The sequence below is a fragment of the Sinocyclocheilus anshuiensis genome, unplaced genomic scaffold (genome assembly GCF_001515605.1).
Source record: "Sinocyclocheilus anshuiensis isolate Anshui unplaced genomic scaffold, SAMN03320099.WGS_v1.1 scaffold1083, whole genome shotgun sequence".
NCBI classification, from domain to species: Eukaryota; Metazoa; Chordata; class Actinopteri; order Cypriniformes; family Cyprinidae; genus Sinocyclocheilus; species Sinocyclocheilus anshuiensis.
Window position 1 is genome coordinate 398820 of NW_015544206.1, and position 21125 is coordinate 419944.

The 21125-nt window shown below is 38.1% G+C and overlaps 3 protein-coding genes across 6 annotated transcripts in view; all 3 read right to left on the bottom strand.

Moving 5' to 3' along the window:
* Nucleotides 1-682: 682 nt before the first annotated feature.
* On the bottom strand, nucleotides 683-10350 carry LOC107696916 (protein NLRC3-like). The gene is made up of 7 exons (XM_016497487.1): nucleotides 10271-10350; nucleotides 8741-8861; nucleotides 4819-6654; nucleotides 4016-4189; nucleotides 3342-3515; nucleotides 3070-3116; nucleotides 683-2113 (listed from the first exon to the last, which is right to left on the bottom strand). Exons 1-7 carry the CDS (start codon nucleotides 10293-10295, stop codon nucleotides 1590-1592), a joined length of 2901 nt encoding a protein of 966 aa, XP_016352973.1. The 5' UTR covers nucleotides 10296-10350; the 3' UTR covers nucleotides 683-1589.
* A 3712-nt stretch (nucleotides 10351-14062) lies between these two features.
* LOC107696906 (ankyrin repeat and SOCS box protein 6-like) lies at nucleotides 14063-17175 on the bottom strand. Of its 3 annotated transcripts, none has more exons than XM_016497476.1 (7): nucleotides 17122-17175; nucleotides 16424-16557; nucleotides 16020-16192; nucleotides 15833-15939; nucleotides 15525-15633; nucleotides 15352-15438; nucleotides 14063-14897 (listed from the first exon to the last, which is right to left on the bottom strand). In XM_016497476.1, the coding sequence occupies exons 1-7, from the start codon at nucleotides 17152-17154 to the stop codon at nucleotides 14167-14169; spliced, it is 1374 nt and encodes a 457-aa protein (XP_016352962.1). In that variant the 5' UTR covers nucleotides 17155-17175; the 3' UTR covers nucleotides 14063-14166. The 3 variants fall into 3 exon arrangements, with proteins under 3 accessions (XP_016352962.1, XP_016352963.1, XP_016352964.1); XM_016497477.1 differs by having other exon boundaries at nucleotides 16984-17165; XM_016497478.1 differs by lacking the exons at nucleotides 16424-16557; nucleotides 17122-17175 and adding an exon at nucleotides 16274-16389.
* Nucleotides 17176-17750: 575 nt separating this feature from the next.
* The window catches only part of wdr13 (WD repeat domain 13), a 15776-nt gene continuing 12401 nt past the window's right edge, over nucleotides 17751-21125 (bottom strand). For both annotated transcript variants that reach the window (XM_016497488.1, XM_016497489.1), the window contains 4 exons: nucleotides 20503-20683; nucleotides 19653-19794; nucleotides 19459-19577; nucleotides 17751-18380 (listed from right to left, as the gene is read on the bottom strand). In XM_016497488.1, the coding sequence (XP_016352974.1) occupies nucleotides 18196-18380; nucleotides 19459-19577; nucleotides 19653-19794; nucleotides 20503-20683 (627 nt within the window). In that variant the 3' untranslated portion in view covers nucleotides 17751-18195. The remainder of the gene's footprint in view (nucleotides 18381-19458; nucleotides 19578-19652; nucleotides 19795-20502; nucleotides 20684-21125) is intronic.

Consider the following 21125-nt stretch of genomic DNA (forward strand, 5'->3'; position numbering starts at 1 on the left):
ATGTGAGAGAGTGAGCACAGCAGAAAGGGCAATGAGGACAAAGATTTCAAAAGCTTGTGGAGGAAAAAACACTAGTCATCATGTGTGGCTTCACTGTACTGAATCCTTTTGTATTAGTTCCTAGCCGTTTTCAGGCTTTAAACTGTTTCTAGCACTGAGATGAAAAATCTGCATAACATTTTCACATTCTTAAAAAGAAATCGGGGTGTATGAAAGTCGTTTTTTAATAGTCTGTGTAATTGTGTATATTCAGGGGCACATGCCATTGAAATCTCTGTCACCAGGGGCCCTAAAGGCTAATCCGACTACAAACTAGATATAAACATTAACAGAAGCACTAACACAAGTAAATGCTTCTCTCTAGTGGTGGTTGAAGGTATTGTGAAATAATCCATATCACATTTGCATCACTGTGAAACAATGCAGAGTCATTGAAGAATCTGACACCTGGCTCCTTTTTAAAAACGGTTCCTTCAAAACAATATTTCAGCCCAAAGGCAGATGCAGCAGGCAGAAGACAAAGTGATGTTTGAAAATGAGTTTATTGAACATATGTAACACCTATGCCTCAATCTGACCAGAAACAATTTCAACAAGTATTATTACATCAAGCAAAGAACATGTTAATGCTTTTAAAAAGTATTCAATCCCAGAAGACATTGAATGGAAACAAATTTGAGCTTTTACTGTGCACAAATTAATGAAGCCAAAAGTGAATAAGGACAGTAACCTAATAAAATATTTTAAATGTTTTTAAATAATGTCAAATTTAAATAACATACTTCAGCATCAAAATCTGAAAATAACTGTCCCATAAATTGTTTCTTGTGCTCAAATATCATTTAAAAAAAAAAGCTTATATTTCGGGATGGTCTAGCCAATGTGCAAGTGTAGTCCTAAACGGGCATCTCAGGACACTGACTGTTTCTATGGCAACAGGAGTTTCTAGTCAGTGGCTGCATCTGTATTTGCATACTCCCCTACTGTATAGTAGACGAAAAACAGTATGTGACAAAAGAAGTATGTAGGCAAAAACAACCCAGATCACACTTCTACTTCCGACGTGATTCTGAAGTGTGCATACAATGGACGCTTTACTATCCCATGAGGCCACGGGAGAAAATGTCATGTGACAATGACAACATGGCAAATGTAGTAGGTCCAGATTACATTGATACTACACACACATTCCTACTCTTTTTGCTGTCGTGTGTACCTACTCAAGAGAGTATGCGATTTCGGATGCAGCCAGTGACTTCAATTCATGATTTGCTCTTTTATTTAGAAGGTGGGATGTATTCCACCATATTTCATGTGATGCCCTCATTTAGATATCACGCTGATATTTGGGGAAAACCTAACTCTGGCTCATTACATATCATATATATACAAATACACACACATATACATATATACATACAATAAACAATTTTAAAGCATAGCCATTTTTTGCCCACTGACAAACAGTCATCTAGATTAACTGCTCTCATAATCTGAACATACAAATCTGAACATACAAGAAAATAAACTGTTGCTACAGTTACATTAAGTTGCAATTACTAAATTAGTTGGTAATGATAGGAGGCTGTTCACGCTGATAGAAACACTGAACCATAAACTGCAAACCCAGCATAGAGTGGTTCAGTGAACTTGGTTTTAAATGTATATATGTGTGCGAGAGTATGTGTGTCAGAAACGTCGTAAAAGGACACAGTGCCGGCCAGCCTGTCCAGATACACTGCTACTCTGTTTGAGGGTTTTGACGGGAAATTGGCATCTGTTTTTATGTTATCGTGCCAGGCGCTATATCCATCAGGGGTACAGAAAAGACTCCAGGACTTATCATTCCACCCAAATCTACAGTCCTTCCCTCTTTTTTTTCCTTTATTTTCTTTATATGTCACTGCAGCATAAGCCCCCCCACTCCATTCAACCTCCCAGTAACAGCGTTCAGACAGAGTTTCTCTACACAGAACCTGCTCCTGGTGCTCAAATCTGTCTGGATGATCAGGATATGGCCGCTCTTCTTCCACATGTGTTGCCTTTCTGTTCCCCTCAGACAGAGCGAGATGAGCGTATGCAGTGTTTGGATCCAGCGTAAGATCACAGGCATCTAAATACAAGAGAAATTAGAACAAAAGATACAGGGTCATAACCACCATAAACATTGAGGGCGATGTCTCATCGATGTCAAAACAGCCGCTTTTCCACTGTCGGGCCAAAAGCGAGCATGCTAGTGCGTGCCAGGGCCAGTCGCATTTCTACTGTTACTTCTGGGGCTTGATCGTGCCTCGTCAAGGCTTCTTCGGGGCAAACGGCCAAGGATTTTTTGGCCCGCCGAATACCTTGGGCCAAAGCGGGCCAACTGGGGATAGAAGAGTTGTCAGAGGCAGAGTTTATCATAGTTAGGAGACAGTCGGCACCACTTCTCATTTCCCATGTTTTCATTTCAAGCTACCAGCTAGCATCATTTAATACATTTAAAACAATTTTAATGGCAAAACTCACTTTCAGGCAACAGCGAGTGTCTGAATTAACTTACGATTGCAACCCGATGGAAATCTTGATCACTGTATGAGGCAGAAATGTATTATACGCGATTAAACTGTATAATCCTCACTGTACAAAAAAGATATGCTACAAAGGCTATTCAGACAAGGGCAGAGATTTTCTCTTTTTCTTTTGTTGTTTGATTAACATTAAGAATAGGCAACAGTGGGTATATGAGGCTGCTGTCACTTTAAGACCTAATGCACAGATCCAATATATTGACAAACATCCAATTTTTTTTCCCTACTGTTTACATTAACTTAAGACATAACCAGCTACATTTATGCGAATGCTCACCAAGATGGGTATTTCGACACATAAGTGTGTGTATTTGACCGTTCTTTCACAATGGAGTAAGTAGGAGAAATGAAAGAAGGGTTTGGTGCATGTGCTTCAGGTGTTTGTTGTCAGCATGCAGGTGGAGAGGAGCACGCTCTCCACACTTTGAAAACCCCTGACATAGATCATACTAATATATGTTAAATGTGTGTGAGTACATGTGAAAGAGAAAGAACCTACATTTTTGTAGTCCTGGTTTGACCCTGCAATCTCCAAAATGGTCTGAACTATAAAACACAAACAAAAAAGTGTTTTTACAGACTCAGTTGCTTTTTGTCACACCTGGTTTTTAAAAAACAAAGAGCTGGATCATTAGGTATCAGAATCAGACAAAAATCAGAATCAGAATCAAAACAAAGAGCTGGATCAACATTTATCAGGTAGAGATAGCAAAATTAACTATTTGCACACATTTTTTTTCTCGCAAAAAATGTGTCATAAAACCAACATACTTGAGTTTCTCCAGTTTGCAGTCTGGATTTTCTAACAAAGCAGAAAACATCTCAACTCCATCTTCTCCTTGGTGATTGTAGCTCAGATCCAGCTCTCTCAGGTGTGAAGTGTCTGACTTGAGAGCTGAAGCCAGATTACAACAGCCTTCCTCTGTCACCATACAACCAGATAACCTAGATGAAGAATAATTAAAAGTGAGATTGGGATTTCAGGTTGCACAAATGAATTAATGCATTAGAATATTGAATGTTATGATGATCATTTATCGGAACTTGAACTTACTAAAAACAAAAGAGCCCAACTCTAAGCCAAAAGTATGTTTCAGAGATGTCAGTTTACTGTTACGTCTCACGCACAGTATGCATGATGTAAACAGACTATGCAGCCTACATTATCTAGCCTTACGCACATTCGCCTGTCTGAACACAAATGCACTTAGCGGTGGGTCCAGTAGGTATCAACAGTCACAGCTGGGCTGCTATTTTTTAAAAGTACTCAAAGAAGATAGAAAATGGCCATAAAACAAATGGAAGAAGTTCAGAAGTTATTTGTGAGTATTAGGATAACACAACTCAGTGCTGTTCTCTGCTGGTCAAGTGAAATATCACAAAGCAGTGCACACAGGCAAAATGGCAGGCATAACGACAAAGCGTACTCCAGGTATTACTCTTACCTCAGTATCTCCAGCCGACAGTTTGGACTCTTCAGACCAGCACAAATGAGCTTCACACCAGCGTCCTGCAGGTCATTGTTACTCAGATCCAGCTCTCTGAGGGGCGAGTTTAATGATTGTAGAGCTGACACCACGATTTCACAGCACTGATCTGTGAGATTACAGCAGGCAAGACTGAAAGAGAGTTAAACACTGTTTCAGTTTATGTAATGGACATTTGCAACAGGATGTTAATAGTCAATGATATATATATATATATATATATATACACACATATACATATATTTAAAATGGAAATCATTTGTAACAAATACACTACTGTTCAAAAGATTGGGGTCAGTAAATTTTCTAAAATAAATTAATACTTTTATTTAGCAAGGATATGTTAAATTGATAAAAAGTGATGGTAAAGACTTTTATTGTTAGAAAAGAAATTGAATTATTTTGAATAAATGCTTTTATTAAATGCTTATAAATTGTATTCATCAAAAAATCCTGAAAAAAGTATCACTGGTTCCAAAAAAAATATGTCAATCAAAAATGATAAATCAACATATTAGTATGATTTCTGAAGGATCATGTGACAATAAAGACTGGAGTTATGGCTGCTAAAAATTCAGCTTTGCATCACAGGAATTGTATTTTAAATTTATATTTATAAATTGATATTTTTTAATTATATTAAATTGGAAAACTGAAAAAATGTAAATTGTTAAAAAAAAAAAAAATTCTGAATTTTTGATCAAATAAATGTAGCCTTGATGAGCAATTAACTTGAAGCAAATTGATATTTGACTCTTTACTTTGCTTTTCTGCAGTTCATCACAGCCGGTACCAGTCTCCTTCTGCCCTCATCTGATGTGTTGTATTTCTTGAGGTCCAGCTCCTCTAGAGCTTCGTCTGACATCTGGAGCATGTAGGCGATCGCTGAGCAGTGGGACGGAGAGAGTTTATTCTGTGAGTCTTTGTCTGATTTCATAAACTCCAGAATCTCTCTGACCAGAGTCTGATCATTCATCTCCAGCAAGCAGAGAAGAAGGTTGATGGATCTGTCAGCCGAGAGACCCTGTTCCTGTTTGATTTTGTCTTTAATGTAAGCTGCGGTTGTCCTGATGCTCTCAGAGCTCTTCTCGGTGTTTGTCAGCAGACCCTGTAGGAGTCTCTGATTGGACTCCAGCGAGATGCCCAGCAGGAACCGCAAGAAAAGATCCAGGTGTCCATTCTCAGTCCGAAGAACCACATCTATCGCTCCTTTCTGGAAATTTGGAAGCAAATCAAACACTTTCACAGCATCTGAAGTGTCATTTATAAAGCTGTAGAAAACATAAAACGCAGCGAGAAACTCCTGAAAGCTCAGATGTATAAAGCAGTAGATTTTCCTCTGATGAATCACAGATTCCTCCTTAAAGATCTCGGTGCAAATCCCAGAATACACTGTAATGTCAGTGGCATCTATGCCGCTCTCTCTCAGGTCCTCCTCATAGAACAACACATTGCCCTTCTTTAGCTGCTTGAAAGCCAGTCCAGCAAGTTTCACAATCTTATCTTTGTTGAACTGCAGGAGCTCCTCTGGATTTCTCCCACTGGATCTCTCTTCATACTTCTGAGTCCTCATGTTCATCTGAGTGAGCAGGAAGTGGATGTACATCTCAGTCAGAGTTTTAGGGATTTCTGCACTGTTATTTTGTTTCAGGATGTTTTGAAGGACAGTGGATGAGATCCAGCAGAAGACGGGTATGTGACACATGATGTGGAGGCTTCTTAATCTTCTAATGTGTGAGATGATTCTGCTGGCTTGATGCTCATCAGTGATTCTCTTTCTGAAATATTCCTCCTTCTGAGATTCATTGAATCCCTCAATTTCTGTCAGACGGTTGATGTATTTGGAGGGGATCAGACTGGTTGCTGCTGGTCTGGAGGTGATCCAGATGAGAGCATTGGGAAGCAGCTCTCCTCTGATGAGATTAGACATCAACACACCTACTGATGAAGACTCATTCACATCAGAAACTCTCTCATTTTCTGAAAACATCAGTGTAATTCTGCTTTCATCCAGACCATCAAAGATAAACACAACTTTATACTCCTCGAGAATCTTTGAGTCCAGATCTTGAAGTTCAGGATAAAAGTCCACCAGAAGTTTGTGAAGACTGTACTGGTGATCTTTAAACAAGTTCAGCTCTCGAAATGAAAGCACAAACATGAGATCTACATCCTGATTGGCTTTTCCCTCAGCCCAGTCCAGAATGAACTTCTGCACACAGACTGATTTTCCAATTCCAGCGATGCCGCTAGTAAGAATAGTCTTGATTTGGACTTTTTTCTGCTTTTCACATCCCGGCAGAAGTTTAAAGATGTCGTTGCAGTCAATTGGAGTCTCTTGGAGCATCTTGTAATTTTGCAAATCCTTCTGTAAGATCTCATGTTCTTCATTCACCCTTTCACTCTCTCCCTCTCTGATGTAGAGCTGTGTGTAAATGCTGTTCAGGAAGGTTTTATTCTCTTGTAATTGAATTCCCTCAAATAAGCTCTCATACTTGCTCTTCATGCCTGTTTTGTGTCTCTCTTTGAGCAAATCAACAGTGTTGCAGGGAGGAGAACCAGCAGGACTGGATTTGGACTGAGCATCTCTCTCCATACTGAAGAAACACAGCAAGACAAACCACATTTCTTGATTACAATCTGAAGGTAGATTTAGTAGAGTCATTTTACAACTGTTTTTATGAGTGCAAAATATGTAATACAATAAACAATAAAAGATATAATAAAAATAATTAAAAATAAACACCAGTGTTTTCTATTAATTAGCCACCACAGTCTATTTTGTCCCGCCACAGTTCCAATTTGAATCAATCTGAAATTGCAATATGGCTTAGCGGGTGTTTACATGACACCATTTTTAACTTAAAACTGAAACTGTGTTTTGCTCATTCATTTACACCACAATGTTTTGGGGGTCTGAAGATGCAAACCTTTGAACGTTTTTGAAAACAATAACGTTATCTGTAAACTAAGAAAATGTGTATTTGTGAAAACGGTGACATCATGCGCATGTGTATTACATGTTCAATCTATAGGAATGCATATGTGCATATGCTCGTAGTGTTTCTTTAAAAAAGTCACATCGCCAACTACTGGCCTGGTATGCACAATACAGCATTTTTAGTCGTATCCATAGATCCATGTGAACGGAGATCATTTTAACAAAGTTGTCATCTATACGTAAAACTTTTCAAAATGCATCAGACGTTCAGCCAGCAGTCCGTGGGCATGACGTCTGAGGCTGAGACTACTTACAGAGTGCCAAGAAGCTCTTTCAGAAAGGCAATTTGGAAAACAAACGTGCGATTCTTTACTTTGTCTGGAGCTGACGTTCGCGTACGAAGCGTTGGTATTGATCCCTAAACATATAGGGGACTTTACTATTTTTTTCTGGGATATTTCCTTTGAAAATGAAATTTAACCACAGTGTCCTCAGTAGCTTAGATGGAGGGAGTCTATAGAGACTCCTATGTTCGTTGGTGCATCCCAACAAACAACACTTGTAATGCCTCATAGCACTGACATTGTATATCTCCAGCAGCTAATAAGAAAACAGTAATGGCGGACTGCTGCTTCTCACTCAGGGCTGTGTCTATGCTAAGAGGGCAGAGAGTGTCACAAATGGGCGGGACTTTTTCCCTATGGTGACATGAAATCTATGGAGAAATCTCAGTAGCTCCTCACTGCAGAACAAAGATCTAGGGGGCGGGGTTGGATCCACATCTAGGGGGTGGAGATGGTAGGTTTAGGGGTGGAGATGGGTGGGTTTAGGGATCAGGGGGTGGAGACGGGTAGGTTTAGGTATATGTAAGGTTGGAGGAGTTGGATCTGGATCCAACCTCACCCTCTGGATCTTGTGTTCTGCAGCGAGGACCATCTCAGAAATCTGGAACTGCTCGTTTGGAGAGACTGTTTATGATTTATTTGTATTATAAAAAAATGAGTGGGTGGATTTTTAACATTATAGGCTGGTTGTTTTCACACACTGCGGCCACACAACTGTGTTCAAACACCTTATAAAAGTAATTTTTGCATAATAGGTCCCCTTTAAGGCTTGAAATTGAAGAAATTAAGTATTGTACTGTAGTTTTACTACTGTAAAGTACATTTATTAAGAGTGTTATTAAATGGTATTATTTTACACTGTAGTTACATTACAAAAATAATATCCTAGAATTAATAATAAAAATGTATTATTATTACATTTAAATTGTTAGCTTTGCTACAAATAAACAAAAGAGTGAATGTATTGTGGTTAATGTGAGACACAAAGTTTTTTGTATAAATCAATGCAAAGTCTCTTTATTCTGTTCAGTTTGGTCACTGAAAGAGGTTTGAGCTTTAGTTCTCAAAGTGCACCAAACTGCTGCTTTTATCTTAAAAATTTTTAAACATTTTCTTCTAGCAGAGTCTGTCCCGAAGTCCACCCACCACAGTCTCACAAAATCCTATGGGGAACACCCTTAATATAGCTTATTAAAAAAATATCAAACAGCAATATACTGTGTATACAGGTACTTGATTTGAATGCATTTGAGCATATGCCACAACACCGACATGTCAGCATTTTAAGTGTCCTATATCATACCTGGGGGAGTCAACAAAGGAAATGTATACACATTCAATTAGTTTCTTTTTTGCCTGTATAACGCAGCAATTTATAGAAGCAGTGCCTAGTCTTACCTGGGGTCAGAAGGCAATGAGCCATCACTGAAGTCAGGATGTGGAAGGAGAAGACTTTTCAGTGACACATCGCTGGGTTCTGGAGATCCTCTTCCCCGTCTCTTCGCCTCTCCTTCCATATCTTTCAAAAGGTTAGAATATGTTAACCACATGAAGTTAAAATAAATTCTATATAATAAATAAATATATTTAAAATATACTTCCTATAGTTTTTTTCAGACTCTGGTACAAAAATTTACATAATTGAATTGATAATTTAAATGAAATAGGTTATACCAAATTTAAATAATTAAAAACCTAAAATACTACACTGGAACAGGGTTATAACAGTGTTGCAAGAAAAATAAGTGCAACTTTAGTCTAATTTAAGCTCAGTCATTTTTTTGAAATGTTGTTATTAATTATTGCTTATTAATCATCAGAATGACAATTCTGATTATTCCAAAATTTATTTTAATATCTATGGAAAGCACTGAACTATATAACTATAAAATAGAATGAAATAAATAGTGCTGTCAAACGATTAATCATGATTAATCGCACCCAAAATAAAAGGTTTTTTTTACATAATATATGTATGTGTACTGTTTATTTATTATGTAAATATAAATACACACACATACAATATATATTTGGAAAATATTTACATGTATATACATTTGGATATTTATATTCTTATATTTGATATTATATATAAATATACTTAATATATAAACATAACACAGTTTTCTTAAATATATACGTGCATGTGGTTGTATTTATATATACATAATAAACATACACAATATACACACATATATTATGTAAACAAAAACTTTTATTTTGAATGCAATTAATCTTTTGACAGCACTAGAAATAAATAATAGAATGAAAGCGCCCACAAAACACTATTTTCTTTTCTTTTCTATTTTTATTATTATTATTATTATTAATGCCAAGGTACCAAAGATAGAAGTACAGAAAATATCAACATTACGTACAAAAAGGTGAAATTACACGCAAAGCACCGTTTATACATGCATATAACACTGAATAAATAGTACAAAACTAAATTAAAACAAAATTAAAGGGTTAGTTCACCCAAAAATTCTGTCATTGATTGTGTTGTTCCAAACCCGTAAGACCTTCGTTCATCTTCGGAACACAAATTAAGATATTTTTGATGAAATCTGAGGGCTCTCTGACCCTCCCATAGACAGCAAGGTAACTACCACGTTCAAGGTCCAGAAAAGTACCAAGATGATCGACAAAGTAGTCCGTGTGACATCAGTGGTTCAACTGTAACGTTACGAAGCTACGAGAATACTTTTTTGCGCAAAGAAAACAAAAGTAACAACTTTATTTCACATTTTCGTCTCTACTGCATCACTTGTGACGAATCTTGTCTACAATCTGCGTGTACCATACGATTCAAGTGAGATGGAGATAAAACACGTTATTTAAACTACAACAGTGTAGTTTCAAATTTGACATCAAACAGATGTCTCCGTGATGTACGTGTGCTATCAGACAATGAGAAAACGAGCTTACTGTGAATTTCTATCACTCTTTTCATCCTCAGCCCTGTCCAAAACTAAACGTCGATGAAAAACATCCTTCAGTCTGTTACTTTCGCTTTTGGTTTTAGTGAGGGTTATGAGCAACAGACTTCCGTATTTTGTGGCCAGGTAGCCTATCGTCACTTCCGGTTCAAATGTAACGCGCACATTCACATTTGCTTGGAGCTGTTTTACTCAAGATGCCTTCAAATGAGATACCAAATTATCATACCCGATGTCCATCACATATGCAGAATGAAATTTAAAAGTTTGTTTTTATTTTTATTCTTTTCACAAACATTCGGATATTAAAACTAAATAAGACTCCAACAATACAAACAACTATAGCTAGGTTAGCTGATTACCTTAACCCTTGTGCGACCTTATGGACATTTTTCGGTTTTGTTTTGTTTTTTATCATTTTGCCTGTGTTAATGCCAACTGCATAAATTTTAGCACAGGTGTGTATTTTTATTGGAATTTTAATAATTCACCCTCATTTCCTTTAATAAATCTATTTTACACTAGGTACAAAAAATAGTTCCTCACAGGACCTTAAGGACAACAATGTCCTCAGTAAACCCATTAAAACTGCAATTAATTAATAAAATGATGCCATATTTGTTAATAGGCTTTTGTTCTGTTGGCGAGGCTTCAAAATTACATTTTTTTACTGTTTTTTACTAGATGGTGCCATTTTTTCAAGTCTGGCATATAAAGCAAATACTTGCTTTATTCCTGTTTTCTGCTTATGCATATTATAGTCTATTATAGAGTCAATTGGATAAATTGTGCAGCTATAATTGTGTGGGTGTGTTGCTATGGATGTCAGAGTGTTGTTTGTATGCGTGTCCTAAATACAATTTTTGTGTGTTTGTGTGTGCGCACCTGTAATGTTTGATAGAGAGAAATTATACTGTAGTGCGAATCATAAATCCCACCGCTGTGTAACGCTGGGATCTAATTATTAAAAGTCTGGTTCTGTTCTGCACCCAAATAAAATCTTACTAAAAGCTCTTTTTTTTTGAGATATCAACCTTAAATTTGGAACACAACTTGTTTAGACATATTGTTTTATGGCTTTGATTTTCTATCAATTTTTGAGTTCAAAATATATATTTTATATACAAAAATGACTCATAAATCATTTTCATAAACGTAAACCTCTATAACTTTTAATTTCAACAATAATCTGCCAAGGGTCTTCTTTAAAATGAGACCAAACTTAAGTCTGTACTCCCAAGCTTCAAATTTTTATGACAGTTTTTTGACATGGACATTTTTGTCCTCTATGAACATATGTGTAACTTTTTTTAAATTGACGCACAAGGGTTAAAAGTACATAGATATCGGCATCAGTTCACCCTGCTGTTAACACTTTCTCCGACAACCGGATGCCGTGAGATCTGTTTTTGTTCAGACCTAGTCGGCAGGTGAAAATAGTTTGCATGTGAGTGTTCAGATGAGAGCCAGATGTTCTCAACTCTGGCCCTCGAGATCCACTTTCCTGCAGTTTAGCTCCAACATTGATTAAACTCATAATATGTAAAGAATAATTAGAAGGCCAACCAATTCAGAATGGAGAATGCATACTAAACATTTGCATACTGTGCACTAACCAGGTTTAACATGCAGCATAAAACATTAAATGTTACATTGCTCATTTTAGTTTTAAAAACATGTTTTATTAGTTATCTACTGATGTCAGAAAATAGCTATGTTTGATCTATTTTATCAACACCGACTGCATACAGCCTGTGTAGCTATTAGGGTTAGGTACTGTAGTACTCTGGTACTGTTTACTGCACAGCACTAACATGTATAGTGTGCTCATGTAACAACTGTTGTTTCACATCATCACAGGTCTTAGAAATCTCAGCAATACAGTATAAACATGAACAGAAGCACTAACACAAGTAAATGCTTCTCTCTAGTGGTGGTCAAAGGTATTGTGAAATTAGCACCTAAGTACATCCTTCTGGCCATCAGGAAATTGTGTCTGATATCTATTGTACAGCCTAGAAGCAGATGCAGGGGAAGTGCAGAAGGCAAAGTGATCAGAAACAATGTTGATAGTTGAAATCAACAAACCAAACAAACAATTTTGTGAATATTTGCTAGCTCTGTTTCTGTGTGTGTGCTGAAAAAAACATGCCGTTTGTACATAGTCCTGGCTGTGTAAATAGGGGAAAAACAAAGTTGACCGGAATGAGCAACAAAAAATGATTAAAAAAAAATCACTCAAATTATTAAAAAAAAAAAAAAAAAAAGAAGCAAAGTCCTAATCCCAGCTGAACACCTCTGGTGTGACTTTAAATGCAGACCTTGAGCCAACAACTCATCACCAAACACCAATGTCTCGTATATACACTATATGGACAAAAGTATTGGGACACCCCCTTCTTTAGAACAGAAAAAAGGCACTTCCAAAACTCTGGCAACAGAGATGGAAACAAAAGAGCATATCGCGAATCATTTGATTAAGATCAGAAAAGCACAACTCGAATCATTATTCAGATTGTGACTTCAGAGCACGTTTCATAAATCTTCCTATTCAGATAGGGGCTTTGGAGCGCCTATCGAGAATCATTTGATTTAGTTCGGCACTTCGGAGCGGGTTCACACTACTCACATTTCAGCAGCTCCAAACTATATTATATATTCACACTGTACAATGCAAGAGATTCAAACATTTCTTCAATACCCAAACGACAAAGTTTATCTTCTTGAGGCACATTCAGAATATCACATAAATGATCATGCAAAAATTGGAGACTGATTCCAATCAGCAAACTTTAACACACACCAAAATGATGCAGTGCACATACCACAGTGAAGCTTTACATAATATTAAAGATAAAACTGTAAAAAAATGATACATTTTCATACTGAAAGATATACGTACAAACTACAAAATACACAGAAAATGACCTGTTAATGTGTAATACAGTGAAGCTACTGTCATTTTGGCACAGAAAACATCGTCACACCATTTGCATGACATTTATAACACTTATTTATCTCCATTTTTTACTTTCTCACGCTCAGATCACCAGGAAAATGATTTTTCTGCATGTTGATCAAATGAGGCAGGCACTGAGTCACTTTTATCTGAGTTTTAATGAATACACTGATAATTAAAGGGTTAGTTCACCCAAAAATGAAAATTCTGTCATTAATTACTCACCCTCATGTCGTTTCAAACCCGTAAGACCTTCGTTCATCTTCGGAACACAAATTAAGATATTTTTGATGGAATCTGTCAGCTGTCTGACCCTGCATAGACAGCAACACAACTGAAATGTTAACAAGTCCAGAAACATAACAAGGAGATCTGTAAAATAATCCATGTGACATCAGTGTTTCATCTGTAATTATACGAAGCTACGAGAATACTTTTTGTGTGCAAAAGAAAAAAAAAAAAACGACTTTATTCAACAATTCGTCTCCTCCGCGTCACCCTGGTGCCATTTTGGAGAATATCAGCTGGACGTAAACAGCGTATGCTGTTCTGTGTCAGCTGTGTCACTTGGATACGCTGTTTTCGTTCAGATCAAATCACAACAACGTAGGAAACAGATCCGGCGTGACGCAGCTCGTAGCTTCGTATAATTACAGATGAACCCCTGATGTCACATGGATTATTTTACCGATCTCCTTGCTACGTTTCTGGACTTGGGAACATTTCAGTTGTGCTGCTGTCTATGCAGGGTCAGACAGCTCTCAGATTCCATCAAAAATATCTTAATTTGTGTTCCGAAGATGAACGAAGGTCTTACGGGTTTGAAACAACATGAGGGTGAGTAATTAATGACAGAATTTTCATTTTTGGGTGAACTATACCTTTAAGGGCTCCATATTTACAAGCACACACATAATCCGCGTCTCTCAGCGTGGAGAACGTCGAGGTTTGAATCTGCCCCAGCCAGCTCTGTCCTTCCAGCTGTTCTCTGGGAGCAGCGAGTCCTTCAGTCTGTCTGGCAGTGGCAGGGCTTTCACCTTCTCCTCAAAGGGCCAGGGTCTCAGACAGCGGCGGATGAGTCTCCTGCAAAGGCATCTCAGTGGCAGTGGCCGCTTTTCTTGCTCCTCTAGTCTGCTGTAGAGCTCCAGCAGGGGCTGATGGGTAGAGGCCTGGTCCAGCACGGGCAGTTGTGAGCAGGGGAAGAGGGGAGGAACGACTGGAGAGCAGATCCTGGCCAGATCCAACAGCACTTCAGCTTTAGCTAAAACATCAGCCGCCTCGGCAGCATCTAAAGCTTCCCGGAGAGCTTCAGCGAGACGCGTGAGTATCAACTGCTGACCCGTCCAGTAGGACGCGCTGTGGTGAGAGCAGATGAAGGAAGCGCCGTGCTGGAGGAGAAGGGCGGTCAGGGGAAACAGCAAGTCGAAGTTCTCCAGACTGGTGTAGGTTAGCGAATGTTCCCACACTTCCCCGTCAGTAGCGTTCAAGCAGCAGCTGGGATCAGCGCCGTGGCTGATCAGAAGATGTGCCACCCGGGTACAGAAGTTCCCGATCTCCTTCGCATCCTCCACGCTGCTGTCCAGAGCCTCCTTCACCAGGAACGTGAGCGAGGACATGGGGGTCTCGCCATCATGTGTGGTGGCGTTCACATCTGCACCTGCACAGGATTATAAAAACACGATGTTAGCATTAACAACAAGCAATAAAAAATACTTTTAAATGCCTTTAAAGAAACATGTAAAATGTAAAAAAAAATAGCTGTTAAAAATAAAAAATACAATGAATATAATTAAAATGAATATATGTGTGTGTGTGTGTATATATATATATATATATATATATATACACACATATATAGTTTTTTTACATTTTATTATTTTTTTAGAATTATATGTTTGATATATATATATATATATATATGAAATTATACAATTAAACTGCTTTCAACATTTCAATAATAACTATATAAAATCTTTTAGCTTAATATTTGAAAGAAATGCCATTTTCCATGGTGAAACCATTTTTAAAACACCTATTTAATAAACATGTCAGAATAAAACTTTTCTCTACGTCAGTGTCAGAGCTGATGTTTTACATGCACAGTGAAGCACCTCTTTCTAGAAGCAGCTGTATATTGTCCACATTATTGACTGTGAGTCCATCACTGCTGGCCAGAGCATGAAGCAGTGCAGTTTTTCCTGTGAAAGAGCAAGCATGTGTAACATTTAATAAGAAACCATTCTAATATAACATTCTATTTTATTAGTTAATTTAGTTGAAATACCATTCTTGTCTTTTGCATTCACATCAGCACCCAAATCCAGAAGCACATGCAGACACGGCAGCTTATCCACCTCCTCACCGGCCAAATCAAGAGGGCTGCTTTCATGAATCTATTGCACAGATTAAAAAAAAGCTCATATTTAAACATATAATTTTTTTAAATGCCTTTAATATATAAAATTGATCTAAAATGTAGAAAATGTCTGTATTCAAAATAAAAAAATAAAAAAATTACAATTAATTCAAAAAATCTAATTGAAAATTTATGAAACAACATAACTACATTTCAATGATTACATAAATTCTCACCCTGTCCCTCTTTTCGATTTCAGCTCCGTGAGATATCAACATCTGCACCATGTCTGGCTTGTTCCTCAACACTGCGATGTGTAAGGGCTTGTAGTACGATACAGGGTCTGGATCCGTAAGAAAAGGGTCTGATTATGTTTCCATGATTATAAAGAGGCTTATCAGAATCACCAAATCCTCTACAAACCTTCAAAGTTGAGATCAGCCCCGTAACGCAGAAGCACCTGTGCCACGCTGACCAACCCGAGATCAGCCACTCGAAACAGAGAGTAACTGATTCCCTCCATGAAGACGGGAGACTGAGACTCTCTGTCCAGCAGCTCCACGAGAGCCCCAGAGACGCTTTCTTCATCATCTTGCCTGTCAAATGCAGGATGTCAAAATGAAGTACATACAACTCTGTCATCATTGCAGTCTTTAAAACGCAGCTGGTTTGCTGACCTGCGCTGGTTTTCTCCTTCTATTCCCAGGACACTCATCACAGCATCCACCAGCGGCTGGTACTCGTACACGATCCTCCTGAAGCCGTGCAGGAAAGGCATAGTCTGTTCCCTTTTTGCCACGTCTTTAAAACGCAGCTGGTTTGCTGACCTGCGCTGGTTTTCTCCTTCTATTCCCAGGACACTCATCACAGCATCCACCAGCGGCTGGTACTCGTACACGATCCTCCTAAAGCCGTGCAGGAAAGGCATAGTCTGTTCCCTTTGTGCCACGATCTCTTCACGCTGTAAAACAGCACAGATACATGTAAACCATACAGAAATCATGTTGTCAGTCAGCAAAACATAACATACATAATATTACACAATTTGATACAGCACAGATCAATCTGTTTGTGGCAATTAAACAATGTTATAAATTCTTATGGAGCAATTATGGTATGTAGTAATGTATAAATATATTATAGTAAGGCTATAATTATAAGAAACAAACATTGCATCCTCTTTTAAGTTTTTAAATAGTGCACATTCAGAAGACAGACTCAGTTTATCAGGTGGACCACACCTCTGAAAGAGCGGTATATTCACATGAATGAAAATATACATTCATTTAACACCTTATAAGATGTCTTTAAAATGATAACACTGAATTAGCGGAAACTAACCCTATTCATTTTGTTCGTTGTTTTATGTTGTGGAATCTTTACTTGCCTGCTAAGTTAGCTGTCTACCGCTTTCTGTATGATTCATGCGTAAGTTAGTCAAAGATTCCGGAAATGTTTTTAACATAAATATATTTAATAATTTGCGTTTTATTCTTATGTTTGTTATTCCTTTAGCTTAACGTACCCACTGTAGAACCGGAAGTAGTTCCTCCCACATGTTACAGTGAAAGTAACTGTCGTGAGGGAATTTTTTTTTTGTGTTTCAAAATAAAAGCACACGTAGAAACGTGGGCTTATGAATAATTAATGAATGTTAATTTCAAAATAAAAGCCGTTACATATACAAAATAGCAACGAGTCTTTATTCTTTCATGTAAATCTGAAGTCTCAAGTCACCAAAAATCATATTTATAATCAAAAATATTAAAGAAATATTGCAAACTGTATTGAGGCTGATGATACATGGGGCAACTTTTTGAGCAATGTTGCCAGGCAAATTTGGGGAATGTTGCCATCAATGGGCAACCAGGTGAAACACAGGGCCAACACTGATCTAAATTATCCAGATAGAAATTTGTTACCCATTCTCAATGGGAAAGTGCCCAAGCAACTTCCCAGAAAAATTGCTCAAAAAGCCTAACACAGGGTCAAGTTTAATAATATTATTCACTTGAGGAGGCCTATTCATATTCAAATTTGAAATATAACTAGGTTTCTTCATTTAAACATGTGCATCAATCTTTAAAAGTGAGAAATATACATCCCAAAAAAAACATGACAAAATATGAAAGAAAACAGAAAGACCAAATGTAGCCTAATTCAGGTAGTGTGATTAAATTTATTGAGTTCATCAAGGCATAAATACAGTAGTGTTATTGTGCAAGCGAACGCAACTTCAGTGACACGCAGACTCAACGTTCTCATTCTCACACACTCACTCACTAAGACACACAAAGCACAAAGGTGAACAAAGTATTATATTAACATCTCCTCTCTTAAGTTGCACATTTATGACCACAAAGCACTAATGAATTTCACAAACAAGCGCCACGTCCCACATAACCAAAAACAGAAACATCAGCCCTAAAACAAAGATAAGACACAAGTTTCTTTCATGGTCCACATGATTTAGTTCAGACTCCCTCAAACCACAACAGTCACCTTGACATTTACAGTAGGAGTTTCATTGCACATGATTCAAGCTAGCCTGCACGGAAGATGCTGTTGCCAAGGTAGCGAAAGCTTGGAGTTGCCGTGGTTACTTCTGCTCCCGTCTCCAGATGATCACCATTCCGGTGGCGTCAGAGGAGGCCAGCAGGCTTTCGTCGCAGTTGAAGCTCACGTCCAGGACGGGCCCGCTGTGGCCCTGCAGCTTGTTAACAATGGCCTTAGTGTTGCGCTCGACGTCGAAAAAGTAGACGCACGCATCCTCACTGCCGGTGACTGCATAAGGGAAAGAGCAGGATTCACTTACTTTGGCTTTGTTCCAAAACATAGTGAGCTGCCTACATAGGCAACATCCTAACTGAAAAGGAATCTCATAAGTGATTGTGATGTGCCATTCAAACAGAAAATTGATTGATTTCAAAAGTTTGTCATTAACATGACGCTAACCTAAAAACAAATGATTCAAAAGTTTTTTTAATGAATTCATTTGATCAAAAGTGAAAGTAAAGACATTTATAATCTTAGAAAAGATTTCTATTTTGAATAATTGTTGTTATTTTGAACTTAATATTCAAAGAATCAAGAAAATCAAATATGAAGCAGCATAACTGTTTCCAACATCAACAATAATAAGAAAATATTATTTACTTGAGCAGCAAATCAGCATATTAAGCTGCGGTCACACTAGACTTTGAGCATGCGAAACTGTTTCGTATGCTGCAACGGTCGTGATATGACGTCACGCTGTGAAGCGTCTTTTTAAAAACTTAAATTCAACACATAACAATTTATAATACATCTAAAATGTAAAAATATACAATCTACTCCACTTTCCTGCAGGGCTGCAGTTTTAAATTGATGTTCTTTTAATTCAGTTGCGAGGTCATGCTGTGACGTATCGATCTGCTGTTGGTCACACAGCTTCACGTCAGAGTTCACCAAGCTTGAACTTTGGCATGCAGCAAAATGCGAAACTTTTGGCACGGGCTTGCGTTTCCGGTCTGACGCTTTGAATGGAAGTAAATGGAACGAAAAGTGCAGTGTGACCGCCCCTTTAGAATTAATTCTGAAGGATCATGTGACACTGAAGTAATGATGCTGAAAATTCAGCGTTGCATCACAGGAACAAACTACATTTTAAAATATATTTAAATAGAAAACCCTTATTTTAAATTGTAATAATATTTCACAATATTATATAGTTTTACTGTATTTTTGATCAAATAAATGCAGCCTTTGTGAGCATAAGTGACAAATTTAAAAATCATGCCAACCCAAAACTTTTGAATAGTAGCGAATATATGACACACAGAACAGAGAGAAATTGCCCGTAATATGATGATTGCGGTCTTACCAACACAGGCTCCCTGTCTGAAGGACATGAGAGGACAGAAGATGCTGTGCAGCGGTTGGGATCCGTGTTGAATGGGGAAACTCCTCTTCAGCTGTAGAGTACCCTCATTATCCACGACCCTGTCAACACCAGTTCCACACTGATCAATAATCATCTCAGTCAAGAGAAAGTGACAATCTGAGTTGTATTCTAACCTGTAGAGCAGTAGTTTGTTGACACAGGTGTTGACAAGCAGCGACGGATCCCGTGCCTCTCGACTGATCCACGAGCGGGCAGAGATACTAGAGATAGGGCTGCCCTCATTCACCACCAGTCTCTTAGCTTTGGTCAGTTTTCCTGTGGAAAAAGAACCTCAGCTTTACATAATCACCAACATAGTAACTATACTCTCATCTACATTATGTTGTCCAGATTTTCCACTCATGAATGAATGAATGATGCATTTATATAGCGCTTTATTGTGTATTGTTGTACACCCAAAGCACTTAACAATCATGTGGGGGGTCTCTCCTCAACCAACACCAGTGTGCAGCATCCACTTGGATGATGCGACGGCAGCCACAGGACAACGGCGCCAGTGCGCTCACCACACACCAGCTACAGGTGGAGAGGAGAGAGATAGAGCCAATCAAGTGGTTGGGGATTATTAGGAGGCCATGATTGACAAAGGCCAGGGGAGCAATTTGGCCAGGACACCGGGGTTACACCCCTACTCTTTACGAGAAGTGCCATGGGATTTTTAACGACCACAGAGAGTCAGGACCTCGGTTTAACGTCTCACCAGAAAGACGGTGCTTTTTGACAGTATAGTGTCCCCGTCACTATACTGAAGCGTTAGGACCCACACAGACCACAGGGTGAGCACCCCCTGCTGGCCTCACTAACACCTCTTCCAACAGCAACCTAGTTTTCCCAGGAGGTCTCCCATCCAGGTACTAACCAGGCTCAACCCTGCTTAGCTTTAATGGGCAACCAGTCTTGGGCTGCAGGGTGATATGGTTGTGGCCCTCATGCTTTATGCAAGAAAATATCTTTGTACTGTACCTGTGGCCATGTCAAAGAGGAAGGAGAAAATGCTTCCCCTGTCATCACCAGCCCACAGGATTCTCCCCGGAGCATCAAACGAGAGAGAAAGCACTCGACCGGTGAGTTTACTGGAGCCTCCTTTCACTTTCTTCCCAGTGGAGATGTTCACCACCTGCAGGTGGTGTTTACTGTTGCCAACCTGGGGACGGACAACAAAGGACACATTTGATGCATCATATTAACTGAAAATACTTTCAAAATCATCATGCAGTAGATGGGATTCAGTGTAGGAAATGTGTAACAGACGTTTAAAGACTTTATATTCAAAATTTAAATACATAAAATAACTAGAAAATTAAACAATCTGTAGCTCTCTTTTTGGTCTTGGTTAAAGCTGCAATCAGTCATTTTTCTTTATATTGCAGCATTGTATAAAAGCAAATATTTAGATTACAGATGCTAATGCGTGAGTGAATATTATTTTGAAATATTTTTCCAGAAGTACAATGAATCTCTGTTGGGGTATGTATTACCCCGAAAAGCCTGACATAATAAATTATTATTAAATCATTTGTTTAGACAAAATCTAAAAAAAAAAGGTTTGCATGTGTGTTTTTTTTTTTTTTTTTGGATTTCTTTTT

Coding starts and splice junctions, on each gene's coding strand:
- LOC107696906 (XM_016497476.1), bottom strand. CDS start 17,154: ATGTGGGAGGAACTACTTCCGGTTCTACAGTGG. Junction 15,940..16,019: donor GGCTGATCTCAACTTTGAAG/GTTTGTAGAGGA, acceptor TTACGGATCCAG/ACCCTGTATCGTACTACAAG. Junction 14,898..15,351: donor ACAGCTGCTTCTAGAAAGAG/GTGCTTCACTGT, acceptor AATCCTGTGCAG/GTGCAGATGTGAACGCCACC.
- LOC107696916 (XM_016497487.1), bottom strand. CDS start 10,295: ATGAAAAGAGTGATAGAAATTCACA. Junction 6,655..8,740: donor TCATTGCCTTCTGACCCCAG/GTAAGACTAGGC, acceptor GTGTTTCTTCAG/TATGGAGAGAGATGCTCAGT. Junction 4,190..4,818: donor ATGAACTGCAGAAAAGCAAA/GTAAAGAGTCAA, acceptor ACTCTCTTTCAG/TCTTGCCTGCTGTAATCTCA.